This window comes from Phodopus roborovskii, unplaced genomic scaffold (assembly GCF_943737965.1).
Source record: "Phodopus roborovskii unplaced genomic scaffold, PHOROB, whole genome shotgun sequence".
In the NCBI taxonomy this organism is placed as follows: domain Eukaryota; kingdom Metazoa; phylum Chordata; class Mammalia; order Rodentia; family Cricetidae; genus Phodopus; species Phodopus roborovskii.
The window spans coordinates 747,340-770,647 of NW_026126588.1; the positions used below are offsets into that span (position 1 = coordinate 747,340).

Genomic DNA, 23,308 nt, shown 5'->3' on the forward strand with positions numbered 1-23,308 from the left:
GCTGTGGGACCCCCTCAGATGTGGGATGCAGCTGGTGGTGTAGGTCACTGAGTGTAGGCCTCTTAGGTTATTCCCTGGTCCTATTCCATCCTAAACTCCCTGTTTCCTTGCCTGCTAGCCAGCTGTGACTAGATCAAGAGGCATGCAGCTGCCACCAGACCGAGCTGTGCCTTCCCCACTAGGATTAAGGGTTTTTTAAAAGTGTAACCCAAAGTAGGTTCCCTTAAGCTGAGCCTACAAAATACGAGGTATTTTGTCACAGCAGTGATGGGTGTAGGTACAGACATTGAAATGAAAGTGTGCATGGCCACACACACACACAGTGTGTGTCCCTAGCCACATGCTTGCCCAGTTCAGACAATACCATGCAAGTGCTTGAAGGTCACTCAATGTGGCCGAAGGGAAAGCCATGCTGGGGCAGGGGGTTAACAATGTCTAACTGATTGGCTTCACGTATCAATTGCAGAATTTTCAGAAGCATGGCAGAACCCGGGTATGGCTTCAGATGTGCTGGTATAGCCAGCTTCCCAGCAAGCTCCCTGAGCCCTCACCTGCCTTCCATGCCTCTGCTCCAAGAAGGAGGCCCATGCCTGGAGAGAACGCAGAGGAAATGGCTAGTACATGGCTGTGTGTTTGCCTGCTAGAGCTGAAAGAACAAAGCACCATAGGCAGCTGGCTTCAACCGTGGATGTTTTGCTCTGCAAACCTGGAGGCTGTGGTTCTGGGGACAAGGTGGTGGCAGATCTGGCTCCTTCCTCGGTCTCTGTAGGAGAATCTGGTCCACGCCCTGGCCTGTAAATGGCCATTGCCTCCCTGTACCTTTTCACATCCGCTTCCCTCTATGCAAGTCTCAGCTCCAAATGTTCCCTTTGTCACAGACAACTAGTCATATCGGACGGAGGCCCGCCACAGTGGCCCCTTTTAACATCTGAGAAGTTCTGTCTCCAACCAAGCTTCCAGTCTAAAGTACTAAGAATCTGGAACCAAATAGATCACTTTGAAGAGGCACAGGTTACCTTGTAACCATGCAGACACGTGAATGGGGAGTGGATCTCTACAGAAAGCAGAGAGGCTGAGGGGCTGAGGAGACTCACAGAGAGGGAGGGAGCTGCCATCCTGTTTACAGTTTGCATTTAGAAAAATTACCTCATTAGCTGTCTGTCTGCATCCACGCCCAGCTGCAGCCACTAAATCAATCATGGACGATATGTTTGGCTTTCTTGGACACCATAAATGGCACATTTTTGAATTTGTTTTGATTTCTGGGGCTGTCTGGAGTGTCAATATGATGGAAAGCTACAGCATCTAGGACCTGAGGACAGAGAGAATGTGGGACCTCTTTTGGCTGCAAGGAAAGGATTGAGAAAAGTGGACCAGAGAGGATGGAAGGAAACAAGAATGGCTTCTGGTCCCAGAGTTCCCATCATGGCTCTTCACTGTCTCTGAACGAGGCAGACAAATCCTGGTGATCTAGGGAATCGCTCAGCCCAAGAACTGACAATAGATAACCATAAATTCAGCAGGTCACAGATAGCAAAGGTGCAGGCACCCAGCATGCCGCCTGGGTGACCCTGCCGTGGCCCATAGCTCAGGAGCAGCTGGACACCAGAGAAGCGCGTTATCTGTCACAAAACCTCACTCTCAGATGTCAGACTCTGTCTCCCATTCCCGGAGGACTCAGGAATGAGCACCTGGGAGAAAGCAGAGGTCACGCCTCCTACCTCCCACTCTGTCCTGGGCCCTCCTTCAAGACCTCAGCCTGAAGGCTAGACTATTCTCCATGGGGAAGTCAGCTACAAGGAAAACCACACTTGCCAGGGTTATCATAAGGCTCGTTGCACACCACAGCTAAATGCTACATGAATGTAAGCACCGGTAATATTCAAATCAAAGGGCAGCTTGGGAGAGGCAGGCTGCCCTCACAACTCCAAATGACCATCATGACAACAAAAATACAAGAGAATCGGCCATGCCTCCTGCACAGACCTATTGCTCAGGTCGGTTTGTTTTTAGCTGTACAGTGAGACCCATGGGTGAATCATAAACTCAGCCAATGAGTCACAGCCAGCATTTGAAAAACCTCAAGCACAGAAAATGTCAGAACACAGCACACATCCTGGAGCTTGGTGAAACTTCTGCTTCTTTCACGCACATGCGTGTGGGCATGGGGACAAAATGCAGATGAATCTCTTGCTAGAATCTGGAGCCATACCTATTTAAATACAGGGATCCACCAGCACAAGCCATCAGCGTAGCTGAGCTCGTTGAGGGTCAGCACGTCACAGAACAAGCTGGGGGTCAGGCCCCGCTCTGAGGAGTCTTTTGAAACCACGTGTTTTTGTGAGACCTGGGATGCTACTTTAACAAGCTTTCTTGGTGGTTCTGTTCCCTCTGAGCCACAGAGCCCATCCAGGAGTAACTGAATAAAAGGAAGAAGTTCTTTGATAAATGCATTCTAGGAAGATTGAGTGACACAAAAAGATGGTTGCTTCCTGTTAACCCAAGGCCTGGATCAATGGAGGGGAGACAAAGAGATCTCTAGGGGAGGGATGGCATCTTTCTCCCACTCATCGGAATGGATACAGTACTGGGCAGGGTCAGGTGCCAGTACACTGTGACTGGCTGCAAATTGCACTTACAGGATTCAGAGCTGCAATGAGGAAGTGCTGAATATCTTCCAGGTTCAGGGTCTATGGAATAGAACTGTCCACTTAGACAGGGGCATCCCTCCCTCGAGACAGGGCCCTGGACCCAGTGACACCGTAACATTACTTCCATTGTCTACATCACAATTCTGGAAGGCAGAGCTCAGACACATCTGCCATTGATTACAGTAGCACTCCTTAAAATGATCATGACTCATTAGTGGGTCATGAACAAAAACGGGATGAAAATGAGCAGAGTAAAGGAGATCGTGGCGTGCCATATGTAATCAAGATGTTTGCTCACCGAGAGCTGCAGAATGAAACTAAATGTCCCTAAAACAAGCTGGTGACTCTACTGTTTGCTACGGCTCAGCGAGGATAACTCATCCCCGAGTCACAGCAACAGATGGAATGACTTACCTGGGGCAGCAGAATTCACTGCCAACTCATTGATGTTTGCTGTGGGTGAAGAGCTCAGCCAAGCTTCGGTGTTTCTCCAACCAGCCTCTCCACAGGGCCACAGGGAGACTGCCATAGTCTGGCAGTTTTGTTCCCAGAGGGAACATCCCCAAGAGTCACCCTTCCAAGAAGATGAGACCCAGTGTAGGACTCTCCAGCCTACATCTGCTTCACACTGTCCAGGGTCTCCTTGGATGACGCAGGGTGAAGAGGGCCACCAAGGATATGGACACTGAAGAAGTGGCTCATTGGGGGACACAAAAATAAGCAGTTTCCTTTAAAAACTCTGTGTGTGTGTGTGTGTGTGTGTTGTGTGTGTGTGTTAGAGTGTTTGTTTGAGTTTGTGAATGTGTGTGTGTGTGTCTGTGTATGTGTGTGTATGTGAGTGTGTGTGAGTGTGTGTGTGAGTATGTTGTGTATGAGTGTGAGTGTGTGAGAGTGTGTGTGTGAGTCTGTGTGTATGTTGTGTATGAGTCTGTGTGTGTATAGTGTGTGTGAGTGTGTGTTGTGTATGAGTGTGTGTGAATGTGTGTGTAAGTGTGTGAGTGTGTATGTGTGTAAATGTGTGTGAGTGTGTGTGTGTCAGTGGAAAATGTATTCCTCCTAACAGATTTTTAACACAGAAGGTTTATTCCATTGGAAAGCCAGGGACATGCATAGGACCAATTGACTTTCCTTGATTTCTTTTTCCCTGACATGCATGTCTGCCATGTCTATTTTTCTAATAATTCACAGCCTTTTATGTTCCAATTTGTTTTTATCTTCATGCCATGTGGCTTCCTATGGGTGACTCTTTCTGTTCACCCCAGATAGCTCAATGAAGAAACTGACAAATCATCCCATTCAAGTCTAGGTTGGTGACTCGGTGAGATTATTCAGCAGTGGGTTACTCACAGGAGCATGGGTGAATGGGATATCAGAATCACCAGCAAGTCCATCTGCATAGGTGACTGCTCCCAAAAGCTCCATCACAGGACAACTTACAGACAGATACCCTTCTAAACAGTCTCCCCCATTGAGCTTCAGAAATTGTTAATACTTTATATAGACTCATCTACAAAGATCTTTGAGTCTGATCAGCTCATAAGATTTTAGTCTTACAAGTTTGGTAAGTCTCCTTTGTCTTGTAAGTTTTCCTGATACTCCCATGTCCTGTGAGCCTCCTCCCCCTTCCTGAGAAGATTGTCTCAATTCACACGAAATAGCTACATAATACTCATTTAACTCTCCCTTACCACTTTTCCTTTTCACTCTTAGTTTGTCTATCACTGTGACACATTTTTACACATTCACATTCAACCACCTTCATCAAACATCTGTCTGTATAACCTTTATACTTGGGTGACCCATTCTCTGCCCAGCATCCCATACAAAGGACATTTTATATGCATTTTGATTTTCCTGCACCCATCAAATATTAATAGGGATCCAAGAAAACATTCACAGGTTCCCTGTGAAATTCCCCATTTCCTTTCGGCTTTGCCAACCCCACCAAACTTCCAACATTCAGCACCAAGGACGTTTCCCACTACCTTCTCTCACTTCTTCCCATTTCTCTCTGGAATCCAGCTCTGTTCCTTGTTTCCACACAGCTTCTCTGCTTCCCATTCTGTCTCCAAGATCTTCATTAGGTGTTGTTCTGTATCAAAATTCTAGACATAACTGAGCTAAGAGAAGAATCTGAAAAAGTAAGCATATCTTTACTTACAGCTATTCACATGGTTATAACTTTGTGCCCATCATACACAAACCATATGATGCCTTAGAAGCATCCTGCATGGGGAGCTGGGAGAGACTGGCTTTAGATCTTTAGGTACACACAACCACCATCTGTACAATAAGTAATAACACTCATTACTGAGGGTCATGAGAATTCAATGAACCACCTAGGTAATGTGCCTGCTCCACCGCAGAAAAGCAAAGAGGCTAGTTGCTCCTTGTGATTCCTTAGGTGTAAATGGGGTTGTGATGTATGCCTTGCTCACTTTACAGGGTCTCTCTAGGGATCAAATTAACGGATGCACAGAAAAGACTTTTAGAAACCACAAAGCACCTGCTGGCTGATCGCTGTGTGGTGGAGGTATACTTTGCTGAATGCAGAAACCTAATCTTAATCTTATCTGTGCGCAATACTTTGCTTATAACAATGCTCATAAGTAGCTAATACTTTTGTAGGCTAATTATAAAGATGCAAAATTATATTCTTCTCCCTACCAACAAAACAACATACATTTTTCAGCTAAGCAAATTCTGCCTTAAGTTCATGGAAAAGGATTTTGTTATCTAATCCTTGCTTTAGCTCAATGGTATTCTCTCTCTCTGTGTCTCTCTCTCTCCCTCCCTTCCCTCCCCCTGACCCTCCTCTCTGTAGCCCAAGCTGGTCTCAAACTCACTAACTGAAAGGTGAGGATGAGCTTTCATTTCTGATCCTCCTGCCTCCATCTCCCAAAGGTAATAATGCCGACATATGCTACCATGCTTGCTTTAGGCCCTGCTAGGAATTGAACCCAAGGTCTTGTGCATGCTGGGCAAGTGCTCTATAACCAAGCTAAAACCCCATCCAAAGCCCAGTTGTCAACGAGTGGTTCCTGAGCCAGCTGTATCTGTACCTCCTAGAAAAATGAAAAAATGCAAATTACTATGCCTCAGGACTATCAAGAGCTACCTACTCCAAAATGCAGAAGGGTGGGGCACAGTAATCCTAACTCTGGTTCATACTTGACTTGACCTCAATCTTCTCAAGCATGAGAAAGCCAAAGGCACGATGACAATGTGGGGGGTGAGAGGGTGAGACTTGTGTCTGTCCTGCTTGTATTCCTGTTACTTTGATAATAACATTCCCACCAAACTCACCTTAGGAAAGGCTTTATTCATCTTACCATCCCCGGATGCATACAGTCCATGATACCAGGAAACTAAGGCAGAAACTTGGAGCATCATACCCACACCCAAGAGCAGAGAGAAAGAAATGTACCCATGCTCCCTGCTTCCTAGGCTGTGTCTGCTCAGCTCAGTTTCCTTCACTGATGCAATCCAGGACCACCTGCCTACAGAATGGTGCCACCCACAGTGGGCGGGATTTTCTCACATCAATCAACCAACAAGACAGTCCCCCACAGACATGCCTACCCACCAGCCTGATCTAGAAAATTCATCAATCGCTCTCTTCTCAGGTGGTTCTGGGAGTCTAAGTTGTAGCAAGCTAACAATTTAAAACTAATGAGCTAGTGTGGGGCAAGGTGGTCTACTTCTGTTCAGACACTTAGGGACAAGAAAATAAAGCAATGACAGCACAAGAGAAAGCATCACCAGAAGGAGACCCTGGTCTTCCGTGGGAGCCAGGATGTCTGTCCCCAAGCACTGTCACCTCATTTTAACCTCCAAGGTGATAGATAGAGTTTGGAAAAAGGGGTTTTGGAAAGTGATTGTGTCAGGTTGAATGTGTCCATGAGAGAGATACATGGAATGTAACCTCCTAGTTCCTAGTTTTGGCTTGGTTTGGTTTGGTTGATGTTCCTGTTTGGGTTTCTTGAGACAGGGTTTCTCTGTGTAGCCCTGGCTGTCCCAGAACTCACTCTGTAAACCAGGCTGGCCTCAAGCTCAGAGATCCACCTGCCTCTGCCTCCTGAGTGCTAGGATTAAGGGTACTCAACACCACCTGATCCAGTTCTTGGTTTTTGAAAAGGATTTTATTTTATTTTTAGTATGTGTATCTGTGTGTGGATATGTGAACCGAGTTCAGGTCTGCAGAGGCCAGAGAGGGGCACTGGATCCCTGTAAGTGACAGGTGGCTGGGAGTTGCCATACAGGTGTTGGGTGTTCTGCAAGAACAGGTTCTCTTAACCATTGAGCCGCCATCTCCCCCACCCTAGTATCTGGTACCTGTTTCACCAAACCACAACACACTTTCCTTTGGCTTGGTGTTCACCCATCCATTTTGTTTGGGAAGAAGCCAGGTGTTGCCTAAGAACTGTCAATGGAGAGAATGGCTGAGGTTCACAACCCAGACCAGAGATGTGGGAAGTCGCAGCAGGGAAGGGCAGGGCAAGCAGGAGGCTAGAGCCAGCAGCTTTAAAGGGACGTCCCCTTGAGATCAGCCCACAAGGAACTTCTTTAGAGTTCCTAAAATCTGGGAGAGATCACACCAGGAAGTATGTGGACCTGTTTGTGGAGCATTCTAGAAACCTTAGGGATATCCATAATGGACTGTCCCGTGAGAATGGTCACTGAGATTGTCTTAGTCATGTTCTCATTAGTAGGACCAAAATATCTGAAAAACCAATGTCAGGGTGAAGGCTTTGCTCCGGCTCACAGATAGAGAAAAGATACAGTCCCTCATGGCAGAAGACATGTATGCTGGTTCGTTTTTTGTGGACAACTCAGCAGAACAAAGAGTCACCTGGAAAGAGAAAGTCTCAACTGGGGCGTGACCCGCTTCTGTTTGGCCTGTAGCCGGGTCTTTAAACAACTGTGGTGATTGCTGACTGCTGCCCCACTCTGGACAGTTGCCAACCCTGGGCAGGTGGTCCTGGGTTGTGAGAGCACAGGCTGAGCATGAGTCAGGGAAAGCAGCGATCTTCCCTGCCTTCCACTCGTCCTGCCCTGGCTCCTTGATGGTGCGCGCTGGGAGTGCAAGCAGAGACAAACCCTTTCTTCCCCTAGGTTGATTTGGAGGAAGAGGACGTCAGACCTACGGTGGCATTTGAGTGACAATCGAGCGAGGGAGAGGCCTTCTGAGGGAAGGCTATTCCACGAAGAGGGGACAGGCAGGGCAGCCAGCGTGTGGAGCTGTCAAAAAGAGCATAGGCTGGCGTGACTGGATGATGTCATCTGGAAGAGCCCCCTACAGACAAAAGGAAAGCTGGAGCCACAGGAGAGACTGGGCCTTCACTCCAGGGTGGGTTGAGGAAAGGCTCTGAATGGAGAAGAGATCTGCTCTGGTCTGTAGGTACACAGAAGGCCAGCAAGGAGGCTTTCAGGATGGCTTGGCGGGTAAAACCCGAACTGCCTGAGTTTGATCTCTGGAACCATGTTAAAAGAAGCAAGCATCCGTACTACCAGGCCTGTGGTGAGTGCTGGGGGCCTAGGGGTGGGGGTCTTGGAAAGTAGCCTGAGGTAACAGCAGAAACAAGAAAGAACCCCCTCCAGAAAGTCAACTATGACCTTTACATAAGCATCCTCTCTCTCTCACACACACACAAACACATAGACATATACACACACAATATACCAATAAATAAAATAAATAATGAATTTTTAAGACAGTCAGCAAGCAGAGGTCAGGGATGTGGAGCTTTTACCATCTCAAAACTGGAGGAGAGAAACGATGGTGGCTTTGACTGAGAGGCAGCTGGAGGTGGGAAGCGTGCACACGGTCTGGTCAGAGTATGGAGGTAACAGCCAACGTCGTTCCTAAGGAAAGGTGGAAGAGGAAAACAGACATCCGAAAGACCTCAAGGTTCCTGTGCCATACTGTCAAAACTACACTAACCACAATGCCATGCCAGTAACTAGAGGGAGAGACTGGGGGAGAGCTTCCATGTCAGATACACTTGGAGATCAGCATGGTGGTAGAAGGGGGCAGTGGATGGAGATCAGGGTGGCGGTAAGAGTGGGCAGCCCACATGAGGCAGGAATTCAGAGACCAGGTCCCCCAGGCAGTCCAGGCTCTGAGAATTTGCAAGCCACTGTGACTAGAGGCTGACAAGTGTTCCAGGCAGTCAGTCCCATGAACTCTGAACTAGGGGCTTTCCCAAGGCCATTATCCAAGAAACCGGAGGCTGGTGATGGAGAAGCTCCCCGTGGTCTGTGGGACAACCTTTTACCAAGGGACCTCAGCAACCCCAGGGGCACTGAGGAACCTAGTGTTCAACTCCTGCCCACCCACTCCAAGCAAGTAGAAGGGAAGGGGAATGCCTCCTTCAGTCCACTGGCCCCTGGGCCCCCCCTGGACGCTCTCTGGGGACAAGCTGAGCAGTGAATGAGATGATTTGCTCAGATATCAGAAAGCACATGATGGACTAATGTTCTCCAGAATCACTAACCCCAGGGTCCTAACTACCAGGAACAGATCAAGACAAGAACCACCTGCAGATGTTTGCAGAGCATCCATGTGCGTGGGCTGCTGCTTGGGGAAGGGATGGGGAAGGGATATCTTAGTTTTTGAGAAGCAGAGCCTGAGACAAAGGTTTATGGGCAAGGATCCAGAATGTTGAGCTCAGAGAGAGCCAGCAGGTGGGTGGGGTAGGACAAGAAATGAGTGTGTTGATCATTTGTCCACTTGCATGAGTAACTAGGGTTAGTTTCTCCTAGCCCTGTCTGGGTGGCTATAAAGGACTCCTGAGCTGCTGAGTGAGGAAACTAGACTCTCCTGGATAAGTGAGGGCTCCTCCCTGAGATCTTAACTCCCCGCTGCCTCTGTCCCTGTTTGAGAAGACCTCTCTCCTGTGACCTCCATCAGAGAGCTGCAGCTGGGAGCTGTCTGAGGTGCTGAAACCAGAGTATCAAAGGACACAGGGCTGACAGCGTGGGTTTCCCAGGACCACCCGGGCTCCCCAAGTGAGGCCTTTGTGTTTGCTTCATAACAGCCAGTAAGACAGTAAGACTCCTGGCATTTCTGTAAACACAAAGGTATAAATGCCAGGCAAAGACTCACTGATACATGTGGTGGTGTTCTCTGCCGGAGGACCAGAGTTACAGCGACTTCCAATTAGTGTCAGAAGTTTGCAGTGTGTTTGGGGAGAAACAATCATCACCCTGACATCTACCAAGACTCAATTTCTGGCTTCTGGTGAGTGTTTGAGAAAGTTCATAAACAGGGAGGGGAGTCCAGGGGCAGGGAGTCCTCAAACAGCTTCGTAAAGATCTGTCTTCTGAGTGAAAGTAGCCTCTGTCGCCATTAGAAACTTCTAGACTCTCATCGGCTTCCGGGGGGGGGGGGGGGGGTGTGCTGGGCACCTGCATGCATGCTTCTGACAATCCACTCTCACTAACAAGTCCCTTTTCAACTTCAAAAAGTTCCAAGTTAAAGGGTCCATCCGAGGAATTGTCATTCATTGAGCACAGGTGGATGACACAGGATTCTCAGTACATTTTCTCTCTTATGCGTAGTGAGTAAACAGCCCTTACAGCCCTCACGGCCACTCCCCTCAAGCCACACCTTCTCCCAGCCCCACCCACTCACAGCCACACCCCTCACGCCACACCCCTCATGGCCACACCTTCTCACAGCCCCACACCCTCACAGTCACACCCTCCAAGCCACACCCCACAGCCACACCCCTCATGGCCACATCTTCTCCCAGCCCCAGCCCAACCCCCTCACAGTCACACCCTCCAAACCACACCTCACAGCCACACCCCTCACGCCACACCCTCATGGCCACACCTTCTCCTAGCCACACTCCCTCACAGCTTTGGTCTGAGAGAGCAGTGTCTTATGTAAAGCTAAAACTTTCATGCGAGATCATTGGTCAGTGCTGCGATTTGCATTTGAGACTGTGTGTCAAACACTCGATGCCCTGCTGGTGGGCTGGTGACAGTGCTGTTTGGAGGAGATTCTGAAAACTTGAGGGGGTAGGACCTAAGTAGAGGAAGGATGCCACTGGGTCATCATTTAAAAGTTATCCCTTCCCTCTGGTCTCTTGCTTCCTGCCTACCTCCCCCACCGCACACTCCTAATGCCACAGGGTTTGCGCCAGTGCATAGGGCCAAACAATCCTGAAGAGAGCTCTCCACAACCAAGAACAAAAATCCCTCCTCCCTTAGATGTTTCTGCCAGGTGTTTGGGTTTTTCCCAGTAACTAGAAGAGTAGCTAACACACTGGGGAACTGTGAACTCCACGACAGGAGCAGCCTGCCTTTCAGGGTTCCCTGAGTCTTACAAATAAATACCTGTCCACAATGAGACAATGACGAGTTAGTCCCGGTAGCTTCACGGCTGTCACTCAAAGTCTCCAGACCCCAGGCCGTCTCTCCAGTGCAATCTTATCCTTAGTCAGCCTCCCTTCTCTGCTCAAACAGCCACGGCTTGGCTTGTATGGGCTCCTCAGCATCAGGACCAGCCAAATCATTTGAGCAGAGCGGAATCTGCAGTGATGGCTTTTGTGCATTTAACCTTTTTGACTACACTGAGAGGTCTTGGACCCTGATTTGACCAAAGCACCCTCCTTCACTGATAAGCCATGTGACCTGAAGATGGCTGTTTGTCCTGTCCTAAGCCTGTCTTCTGAAAAAGAAGCTGATAATAAAGGTGTGAATCTCAGGCAAGTATTCTAGGTGAACTATCATTGAAGATTGACAGGCTAGTAGGTTCTACCTAAAACTTACCTCATGAGGTTCTGGGGAAAGACGTGTATGTGTAGATATGTATGAATGTACAGTTAGCATCTCACATCTGATTACTTCTAGAGCAGAGGAATAGCTCAGTTCATAAAGTGCTTGCAAGCATGAGGACCTAAGCATGAGCCTCAGCATTCATGTTTAGGAAATCAATGCTGGGGTGGTGGTGCACACTCATAAACCTAGTGTTAGGGAAGTAAAACCAGCTGGATCCCTGGGTCTCTTTGCCAACTGTCCACCCTATCAGACAGTAGGCTAGTGAGAGACCCTTCCTTAAACTAAAATCAGAACAAAAGCCAAGATGGATGGTGTATCTAGGCCGGGGTTGTCCTACGTGCACGTCTGCACACACAAGGGCACATACACTCACATACAAACACATAAACGTGTAAAGGAACTAGGACCTGGAGAGATGGCTCACTGGCTTCCTTAGGCTCCCAGAGGTCCTGAGATCAGTTCTCAGCACCCATATTGGGTGTCTCACAGCCACTGTTACTCTAGCTACAGGGCTCCATAGCATTCACATGCATGCATGTAGCATTCTCTCTCTCTCTCTCTCTCTCTCTCTCTCTCTCTCTCTCTCTCTCTCTCACACACACACACACACACACACAGAGACACAATAAAATCTGATTTTTGTTGTTTGTATGTTGTTGGTTGGTTTGGTTTGGTTTTTGTTTTTTCGAGACAGGGGTTCTCTGTGTAGCCCTGGCTGTCCTAGAACTCACTTTGTAGACCAGGCTGGCTTGAACTCATAGTAATCCAACTACCGCTGTCTCCCAAGTTCTGGATGTGCACCACCACTACTCAGCATAAAAATTAAATCATTCAGACATGCAAATAAAATAAGTCAATATGGAAAGCATGTGACTGGCTCTGGGCAGCAAAAGGTGTGAGTTCAAGGTTCAGTCCATCTCTTGGAAGCACACAGCCTCTTGCTCACTCCACCGTGTTCCATGTTCCCTTCGTGAAGATGGCTCATGTTTACTGTTGCATTTACTCTCTGCTTGGTGCCATGCCGGTCACTCATATACCCATCTTCCTCTGCACCCATGGAGATATGTGATGCTAAAAGAGACAGAGGTTCAGAGAAGCAAAGGCTCGTTTCCTATGGTCTCAAAACCAGCAAGTGGGAATGCCAGGCACCAAAGCCCAACCGTCAGCACCACCCACCCTTCTACTGACCCGCCACACCCCTGCTCACACACCCTCGGGAGCTGCCGCTGCAGGCCAAGATGCTACAGGCTCCAGTCTCTCCGTGTAGCAGTGGGTTCTACATGAGAACACAAGCGCCTATTCAAAGTGCAGAAAGCAGGATAGCGTTAGGTGCCCGATGAAAGGGAAATGAAAGGACAGCACCATTCAGAATGAGGGACAGGAAGGAGACAGGATAGGTGCTTAAGAGATTACAAGTTCTTAGGGAATCCTGCATCAGCTCTGTGACAACCTAAGGGGGAAGCCGGGAGATGTGTATATTTATTAGTGAGTCGTAAAAACAACGCAAATTGACCCAAGGAAGAGTAGGGAGGAGCAGGCACTGAGAGCATGGGGAGGCTGCAGGGTGGTTAAAATCGCGTTATAAAAGGCCCCAGGGACAGGTGGTTTCACTGGGGAATCACTCCTTAAAGGACAAATAACTCTGGTGTTGACTAAACTCTTCCTGATCCCAGATAGAACATTCTAGGTAAACTCCAATGCCTCAGACCAAAAGCCCGATCAGAGCGCTTGCAGAGAAGCAACTGTAAACCAATGTTCTCCTGCTGCAAGTGTGAAAATTGGACATTCAACACCAGCAAATGGGATCTGGCGAAATGTCAGCATCAAGTGGGTTTCCATCCTAGGAACACACGGGTTTATAATAAAAACCAATTAATCTAATTCATTACATCCACAAGTTCAATTAAAAAAAAAAAAAAAAACTCCAACACACATAGAGAACAATTTCATTTTTTTGAACAAAATTCAGAGTGTCCTCCAGGGACAAGTTCCACATAGGTTATCCAATGCCAAGACATCAGTCCTGGACACATGACACATGTACACAGGGTCAACACTAAGTGGACTCAGTAGATTATATACGTGTGTGTGTGTGTGTGTGTGTCGTGCACACTCGTGTAACAATAATTATAGGAAGGGGCTGGGGAGAAAGCTCAGGGGGTGAAAGCTCCGGCTGCTCTTGCAGAGGACCCCAGTTCAGCTCCCAGCATCCACTTGGCAAATCACACCGCCATGACTCCAATTCCAGGGGATCTGTGCACCTCCTCTCTGTCCATCTCAGGCATCAACTGCAGAGGTGGGACAGACAGACAGACATGCAGGTTAAACACTTCTACACAGGAAGTAAACATAAATAGTTCCTTAAAATAATGGGGGGCTGGGGGAGGGGGTGGGACAGGAGTGATATAGGTATACTGCTCACATGTAAGTTCTAAAAAAAGATTGTTTTTAAAATACAGAGTGTCAAACCAGCTTCTAAAGTCTGGGGACTACAGAAGTGACTGAAAAGGACAAGAAACCACCCCCTTGTTTTCCTCCAAATGAAAACAGTCCCTCCTGGGAAGGAGGCTCATAAGACTCAGGAGGCTGGGTCTCACTAGATGGCTCAGTGGGTAAAGATGGCTTCCACCAAGCCTGAAGACCTGAGTTCAATCCCCAGGACCTCTACTGTAGGACAGAACCAACTTCCAAAAATTGTTGTCTAACTTCCACACAGATACCCCTGAAATAAAATAGATGTCTTTCTCTTTTTATGAAGGAGGGGAAGACGACGATGACGATGAAGAGGACTCCTCAAAACTTAGGTTCGGAAAGTTAGGGACCTCATGAGAACCCTCCCCAAGCTGTAAAAACAGGAAGGAATTACCAGAGGAGAGGTGGTTCTTGAGTGGAGCAGCCTGCAAGCTGAATACAGAGCTACGGGCCTGCGGCTATTTGAGTCATAATCTGCATTGCAGTGGATCTTTAGGTGACATAGCTGCCATTAAGTCACCCCACACCTAAATTTAACCCCAATAAACTCCTGGGTTCACCAGGAGTTTGGATGTGATCATATCTTCCATCAGTGAATAGATACTGGTTCATGTATCCCAGGAAAATTCACGCAACAGGGAGGTTGGAGTCTAATGAGACAGGGAGGCCACGGAGGAGGCGCAGGAGGGAAACACCAATTGTGTTAGTATCCAATCATCCAATCAAGAGCAGGGGGGATGATGGGAGATGTCATTCTGTATATGTTTCTCATACTGGTTAATGAATAAAGCACTGTTGGCCAATAGGAAAGGAAGATAGGAGGGACTAGGAGACAAGGAGGAGAGAGGAAGTAGTAAGGAGGAGTCAGGATGGAGAGCCTAGAGAGAACAGAACCGCCATTCTTCCCCATGTGGAAATACATAGAAATGGGTTAATAATTAAGACAGAGCTAGCTGATAAGAAACAAATAATGGGCCAACAGAATTATATCAAATACAGAGTCTCTGTGTGTTGATTGGGGCTGGTGCGGCGGCAGGACAAGACCTGGCTGCGGGTGGAAAAACCATACTCATTACATACACAGGGGTGGGGTGGGAAGTCAGCAGCAGACAGTGTTTGGGGACTGTGTCCCTGAGAAGGGAAGAGAGTGGGGGGGTCACACACAATAGCAGTACTTCATCCAGCTCCTGTGGGATGACAGGGACAGCACAGGAGGCGGAGATTGTCACTAGGAGGGAGCATTTGCAGCTCTGACTCCAGGTAAGCATCATATGGCAAGCCAGCTGGGCCATCATACATCAGAATTGCTAAGCTTAGCAGAACCTCCAGTCCCAAGGCCAGCACTTGAGGGTGGTAGACAATGAATTAATGTCACTCTTCCTGGGCAATGCCACACCTGAGTGCACAGGGCTGAACTGACTCCTAAGGGTAAAGCCACCACAAGGATTCCGTTAGTAACTTTCTTTGTTTCTGTAGCAAAATACCTGACAGGAAGAAACTTGCGATATGACAGTTTTGTCTCAGCTCCCAGTTCAAAGGAACACAATCCACCATGGAAGGAAGGGCGTGGTAGCAGGTAGCTGTCAATATCACACCTGTAACCAGGAAGCAAAGACCAATGCTGGGGTTCTGCTCATCTTCTCTTTTGTATTCAGTTCAAGACCCTCGGCCATGGCATTTAGCCTTGTCAATGTATTTGTGTTAGTGGCCATACCCCTTTAGGCGTGGCTTCAGGTGCAAACAGGACTGGAAAGAGGGAAGTGTGAGGCGGCTTGCTCTCTCCTTCTCTCTCTCTCTCTCTCTCTCTCTCTCTCTCTCTCTCTCTCTCTCTCTCTCTCTCTCTCAGGTTGCAGATCTGATTGGAAGGGCAGAGAAAGGCTGTGGCATCCTTTACTATTACCTGTGTATTTGTTCCCCAATAAACACCCATTTATCATGTTCTTGGGCCCAGTGAACTCATTATCACTGGCCTTCAGTGCCACCTACACTTAGGGTGGGTCTGGCCCCCAGCCCCATTTCTTCTAATTTTTCATTCTCTTTCAGCCATGCAGCTACTTTGGAGTCACCCATGCTTCTGAAAGAGGCCTGGACAGGCCACTGCTTCTCCAGGGGGCAGGCACAATGCAGTGCACTCTCTGGGACAGACAGACTTTGTTCCTTCATGTCTCCATGAGAAAAGCAGCAGGGCACTGTGCAGGTTCTAGAGGAGGTCGCTCATCTGCAGCTGCTCAGCAGCGGCAATGGCACCGTGCAGCTTCTAGAGGAGGTCGCTCATCTGCAGCTGCTCAGCAGCGGCAATGGTGAGGTGGGGATGCCCAGGCCTCCTTAACTATAGGCTGAGAATGGTCTTCAAAAGAATCCTTGCCTCCAGGATGCAGCTGTCACCAGCTAGAGAAACTGCACGCAGTTCCCAGGCTTGCTGAGCCTCAGAGAGTAGAGCCTCAGAGAATACAGCCTCACGCTGTAGAAATGAGATGTTAACATCCCCTAAGGTCGTTAAGATGGTAGGATGAAGATAATAGTCCTGGCAGGACAACCTGTCATAGCCACTTCTCACATTTGAGCCAGTGACCCTCTGAAGGTCCTTGGAAATTGGCCTTCAGAGATTTTCTATCTAATCCCTTCAACACTAAACACATCCCCTCCATGGTGGTGAGCACATTACAATCCCTGTGCACGTTAATAAAACTGATGTCCAAAGACCACTAGAAACGCCCTCCCAGTCAAAGTGAGCTTTGATGGGCTGGGGACCCGTGTGAAGCACTTGCTGTGTAGACTCAAGCCCTGCAATTCAGCTCCCCAGCACCCCTGTAAATGCAGGGTGAGTGTGGCAACCCACCCGCAATCCCAGAGCTTAAGAAGCAGGCACAGGGGATCCCTGAAAGCAAGCTGGCTAGCCTAATTGGTAAACTCTGGAGTCAATAGATACCCTACCTCAGTACATAAGGAGGACAGCTTTGGAAATTGTGACACACACACACACACACACACACACACACATATGCAAAAAAATTTTAAGTGTGGTTTGGTGACTTGCTAAACAAGCAGCTTATGTACCACAGGGGACCAGCAGGTGGGAATGGGGGGGTGGTCCTCACAATTACACTCCTGTAGAATGACCAGGAGTGACTTAAAGAGTATGGGGAGTGTCCTGAACTGTGGGGAGGTCAGGATTCTTTGCAGGGCAGGTATCTAAATCATCTCTATCAAGGAAGCAAGATGGAGGAAGCTGGGTGCAGCCATCGTTGCTGAGGACACAGACAACTCTTGAGCTACTGGTGGAAGGGCCCTCGCTCACTATGCTTCACAACACTCCCTGTGGTTCGTGTGTCATCATGAACATCAACGGCACTTGCCTAATGCCATGATCATGTGAAACTGTTCATGTTCTACAGGAAGCTGGGAAGAGGCCAGCTGCTCAGATTAGAGTGGTGTTTGGTTTATTTTGTGGTGTTTTCCTCAACATTTAACAGTGAGCTCCAACAGCTGGAGACCTCAAGCGCCAGTCACTGATGATTTGTTATCTGCTTTCTTGGTGTGTGTGTGTGTGTGTGTGTGTGTGTGTGTGTGTGTGTTATCATGGTTTTATTTTTTTGTGGCCATCTAAGTTATCCTCAAGCTGGCTTTCAAGTTGCTGTGTAGCTGAGGGTGACCTTGAACACCTGTCTCGCATCCACCTCCCAAGTCGGGATTACAGGCATGTGGCACCAGGAATGTCTTCCATGATGTTAGGATCCAACCCTGGGTCTAGTGCAGGCCAGGCAAGTGTCTACCACCTAAATGTCATATTCAGCCAGGTATATGTACCTTCGCCAAATATCCATACCAGCCATATCTACAGGTTACCTACATTACCTCCCGAGGAGGGTCCGGAACACTTCTCCCCAGTATCCAGTGAGGAGATGTGGCCTGACTGAGTTATGGTGAGCCCAGGTGACTCACTGCCTGTCCTATCAGGCCACGGTCAGACCAGATATCTGACTCACATAATGATGGCTTCATTTTACCAACTCAAGGGGCTGGCCTGAGAGAAACTTTGGGGAAACGCTTGAGCATGTAGACTGCAGAAGAATTCTGCCATGGAGGGCTCTGTGATCTGGAGCAGGCTGCTGTTCTTACTGTAGACTGGAGAGGCAGTTGTGTAGAGGCCGCAGAGGCCAGTTCTGTCTGTCACAAATAACGGAGTGTCGCCTTGCCTGTGTTCAGTAGATAACTTTGCCTGACTGCCTGCGAATCAGAGCAGCTCCAGTCACTTGTTTTGTCACCCTAGATAAGTTGGTTATCTGAGCCTCAGTTTCCTCATCTGCAGGATGGGTTTGATGTGAGAACTGAGCAGGCTCGTGTGTACCAGCACAAGACAGAGGTCTGCTAAGGCTGTGATGGTTGTTTTCATCGCCATAGAAACACATTTCCAAAGAGGTTGAGCAGAGGAGAAAAGACCCACCCTGGATGTGAGCAGGGCTGGGATCTCAGACTAAATAAAAAGGAGAAAGCGAGCTGGGCTGATCAGCACCTAGGTGCTGCCTTCAAGTGGACACAATGGCAGCTGCCTCTCCTACTGTGTGTGACTGTGGCCACACCCCTCACTGGGACTGTGGCCACACCCCCCACTGTCACTGTGGCCACACCCCCCACTGTGACTGTGGCCACACCCCCCACTGTGACTGTGGCCACACCCCCCACTGTGACTGTGGCCACACCCCCCACTGTGACTGTGGCCACACCCCCCACTGTGACTGTGGCCACACCCCTCACTGGGACTGTGGCCACACCCCTCACTGTGATTGTGGCCACACCCCTCACTGTGACTGTGGCCACACCCCTCACTGTGACTGTGGCCACACCCCTCACTGTCACTGTGGCCACACCCCTCACTGTCACTGTGGCCACACCCCTCACTGTGACTGTGGCCACACCCCTCACTGTGATTGTGGCCACACCCCCCACTGTGACTGTGGACACACCCCCCACTGTGACTGTGGCCACACCCCTCACTGTGACTGTGGCCACACCCCTCACTGTGACTGTGGCCACACCCCTCACTGTGATTGTGGCCACACCCCTCACTGTGACTGTGGCCACACCCCTCACTGTGACTGTGGCCACACCCCTCACTGTGGCCACACCCCTCACTGTGACTGTGGCCACACCCCTCACTGTGACTGTGGCCACACCCCTCACTGTGACTGTGGCCACACCCCCCACTGTGACTGTGGCCACACCCCTCACTGTCACTGTGGCCACACCCCTCACTGTGGCCACACCCCTCACTGTCACTGTGGCCACACCCCTCACTGTCACTGTGGCCACACCCCTCACTGTCACTGTGGCCACACCCCTCACTGTCACTGTGGCCACACCCCTCACTGTCACTGTGGCCACACCCCTCACAGTGGTCACAAACCCCACTGTGGCCACACCCCTCACTGTCACTGTGGCCACACCCCTCACTGTCACTGTGGCCACACCCCTCACTGTCACTGTGGCCACACCCCTCACTGTGACTGTGGCCACACCCCTCACTGTGACTGTGGCCACACCCCTCACTGTGGCCACACCCCTCACTGTCACTGTGACCACACCCCTCACTGTGACTGTGACCACACCCCTCACTGTCACTGTGGCCACACCCCTCACTGTCACTGTGACCACACCCCTCACTGTCACTGTGGCCACACCCCTCACTGTGACTGTGGCCACACCCCTCACTGTGACTATGGCCACACCCCTCACTGTGACTATGGCCACACCCCTCACTGTGACTGTGACCACACCCCTCACTGGCACTGTGGCCACACCCCTCACTGTCACTGTGGCCACACCCCTCACTGTGACTATAGCCACACCCCTCACTGTGGTCACAAACCCCACTGTGACCACACCCCCCACTGTGACTGTGGCCACACCCCTCACTGTGACTATGGCCACACCCCTCACTGTCACTGTGGCCACACCCCTCACTGTCACTGTGGCCACACCCCTCACTGTCACTGTGGCCACACCCCTCACTGTCACTATGACCACACCCCTCACTGTGGTCACAAACCCCACTGTGACCACACCCCTCACTGTGACTGTGGCCACACACCCCACTGTGACTGTGGCCACACCCCTCACTGTGATGGCCTTGAATGAGACCTTTCTCCCTGGAGTTGCTTTTGTCTGGCATTGTTTATTTTTTGTCTTTCACAGCAGGAAGGAAGGTGGTAGAGAAGTTGCTCTAGCTGCAGGGGGGGGGCGGGGCGTGGAAACATTGTTCATGCCTCTCCTGCTCTGAAGACAGGCAGAGCTCCTAATTCAAAACTGCACAAGAGGGAACCCAGAAGCTCACAGTTCTGATTCCCACTCGGTCTGGAGCAGGGCACGCGCAGTGAAAAGGCCGTGAGCTCCTGGTGCCTCTGATGAGGTTTGGGTCAGGAGAGTCAGCCCTGGTGGTACCAGCTGGTCTGCCTACAGTAAGCACCGGGCCTGATTCCTCCCCTTCCCTCTGCCAATCCCTGGGTGCCCTGGTGCTTATTTGTGTTCACTGGCGTGTGCAACAGCCCCGCTGTGTTTGTGAGTTTTCAGTGTCCGTAGGTGCCACAGCCATGCAGAATTCTCTCCAGCACAGACATTTGTCAAAAATGACACTCCAGTCATCCATGCCACCTGAGACAGTGACAGATACGCTCTCTGGTGCTGCTGTCCAGGCCGCAGAGGATGGATGGGGCCGCTGGCACCCGCTATGCTGGCTTGCACTAGAAAAGGGAGTAGAAGACCAGGGTACAGACAGATTACAGCCAGGTCACTTACTGTAGCCTTCTCAGGCCGGGACTGCCCCGCGCCAGCCCCACCCAGTGCCCCAGTGGAACTGGTCTAGGCCAGATGCACCCTTGGGGGAGGAGGTGTTTGCAACTGGAGTGTGATGTGTGACAAGATGCCTTTTGGTTACTTCCAATAACCACAATTATATAATGTTCAATCCACAGCATCCAGTGACTAGGTCTCTCAGGCTGAGACCAGAGCAGCCCCTCCCAGGTCGCACAGTGAATGCTACAAGCGGAGTCCAGCTCCGAGACCTGGGACTGCCGTGCATGGTCTGGGACAGTGCAGTGCTGGATGGAGTGAGAAAACATGATCAAGGGCGTGGCAGCATCACAGCCTCCGACGACAGCCTCGCTCCCTTCCTTCTTTCCCCCAGCCCAGCCCACAGGTCATTAACCGGTCCCCTGTGTCCCTGAAGCCAGCTCCCAGCATCCTGAGATTCTGTAGCGGTGCTTATGACTTGTGACAGCGACCTCATAAAACCAACACGGCACAAAAAGCTCCCTGTGAATACCCCGTGGACAGAGTGCTTCTCTACCCACCCATTAAAGGGTGTCCACGGAGGTGTCTGTCTGGGGTCCTGCAGAAGTGCCTTGTGATGGGGGATGTCCTGTGAATATTGGTTGATGAATAAAGCTCTTTCAGCAGGGTGCAGCCAGGCAGGAAGTATAGGCAGGGCTGGGGGCTGCCAGACTAGGAGAATGCTGGGAAGAGGAACATGGAGAGTGAGTCTGCCAGGCAGGTAGGAGGCCTGGGCATTCTCTTGTAAGCCAAACCACGTGGAGACACATGGATTCATAGAATGGGTTAGTAATTAAAAGAGCTAGGCAATATGAAACCTGAGCCATCAGCCAAACAGTTTATAATTAATACAAGCCTCTGTGTGTTTATTTGGGACTAGAGGGCTGCAGGACCCGGTGGGACAGAAACCAGGAACTTCTGTCTACAGACTCTTCTCTGAGACTTTGTTTCCTCGTCCATAAAATGGGACAGCAATTGTACCCACAGACACAAAAGCCTGGCTGCTGAGATGGCTTGGTCTATAAAGTACTTGCTGTGCAAGTGTAAGGACCTGAGTTCAGAGTCCCAGCACCCACATCAAAATAGGAATGACCCACACATCTGTAACACCCAGTGTCACTGGGGAAGTAGGGACAGCGAGACCCCTGGGGCTTATTAGCCAGTTACTCTAGAGAAATCAATGCGTTCCAGGTTCAGTGAGAGCCTGTCTTAAAAAACCAGGCGTGGTCTGGAGCTACAGCTCATGGCCACACACTGCTCTTACAGAGGACCTGAGCTAGGTTCCCAGCTCCCAGCTTGGGTAGCTTGCCTATAACTGTAGCTCTAGAGCAATGGGCATGACTCTTGCCCTTTCTAATGCTACTGCAACCCTTTAATTAATACAGTGCCTCATGCTGTGGTCACCCCAACCACAAAATTATTTTTGCTACTGCTTCATAACTGTACTTTTGCTACTACTATGAATTGTAACATAAGTAGCTGTGTTCTCCCATGGTCTTTTGGGGGTCCTAACCCACAGTTGAGAACAACTGCTCTAGGGAATCTGACTCCCTCTTCTGGCCTCTAGGGGTAACTGCACTCAGATACACATGGCCATACACAGATATACATGTACACAAAATTATATCTTAATAATAATAATCAAGGTGGAGTAGGAATAGAGGAAGACACTCAGTGTCAACCTCTGATCTGTACATGTGTACATACACATGTACACACACACACACACACACACACACACACACACCAGAAAGCAGCATCTGGCAGAGCGAGCGTTCCTGATGAAGCCAAGCACTAATTTTCATGTTCTCAGTTTCCCTAATGGGAAAACGGGAGTGGGCATCCCACAGTAGGGACTTCCAGTCGGAGCCCTGGGTGGGCTCCGTGGGCCTGGTTTCCTGTTCTCCTCCTTTCTGCGAGCCCGGCCAACTGCTCCACTTCTGAGTGGGTAAGGCACACATTGCCACTCAAAATCGCAGCAGCAACTACCACACCAGGGAAACTGAGCTTCTGGGACCTGGTCCCTGCCTGCCACACCTACAGAGCCCACCTCACACTCCTTCCCCAGAGCTCAGCTGCACAGGCAGCAGCCACTGCAGGCTCCTGAAGTCACGCTGGGACACCCATGCTGGGAAGGAATCTCTCTCGACACGTTCAGGCTCTGTAAACACTTGAAAAGTCATTTTCGTTTTCTGTCTGTGGGCAGGATGCCACCAAGCCTGGAAGTATCATTAAAAAGAGACCTTGATGGAATTTTTTTCCAGGGTTTTTTCGGAGGCTGGAGTGGAGTTGGGTGTTGGCTTATGGCGTTCTGTTATGTTATTTTTTTTTCCCCCTTCTCACTGGTACCTTTTGGATAAACACATAAATCAGCATCATCTATATTCATTAGACAGTGTGCCTTGTTCAGTACAAAATTACCCCTGTTTTGCATGATTCTTCCCTTGTGATTAATATAAATGACTTAAGTTAATTATGTTTCTGTTCATGGAAAAATGTATTTGTCAAAGAGCGAAAGCATCAATAAGGAATGCACGCTGTCGTTCCAAGGAGGGTTGGGTTGCAAATGA

The 23,308-nt window shown here is 49.6% G+C and overlaps 1 protein-coding gene across 1 annotated transcript in view; it reads left to right on the forward strand.

Annotated features, from left to right (window-relative positions):
• Nucleotides 1–21,183, forward strand: part of LOC127236552 (mucin-2-like) — a 118,933-nt gene extending 97,750 nt beyond the window's left edge. Inside the window, exons 2-4 of the mRNA XM_051204259.1 lie at nt 16,088–16,218; nt 18,445–20,031; nt 21,094–21,183. Of these exons, the coding sequence (XP_051060216.1) occupies nt 16,088–16,218; nt 18,445–20,031; nt 21,094–21,183 (1,808 nt within the window). The remainder of the gene's footprint in view (nt 1–16,087; nt 16,219–18,444; nt 20,032–21,093) is intronic.
• The last annotated feature ends 2,125 nt before the right edge of the window (nt 21,184–23,308 follow it).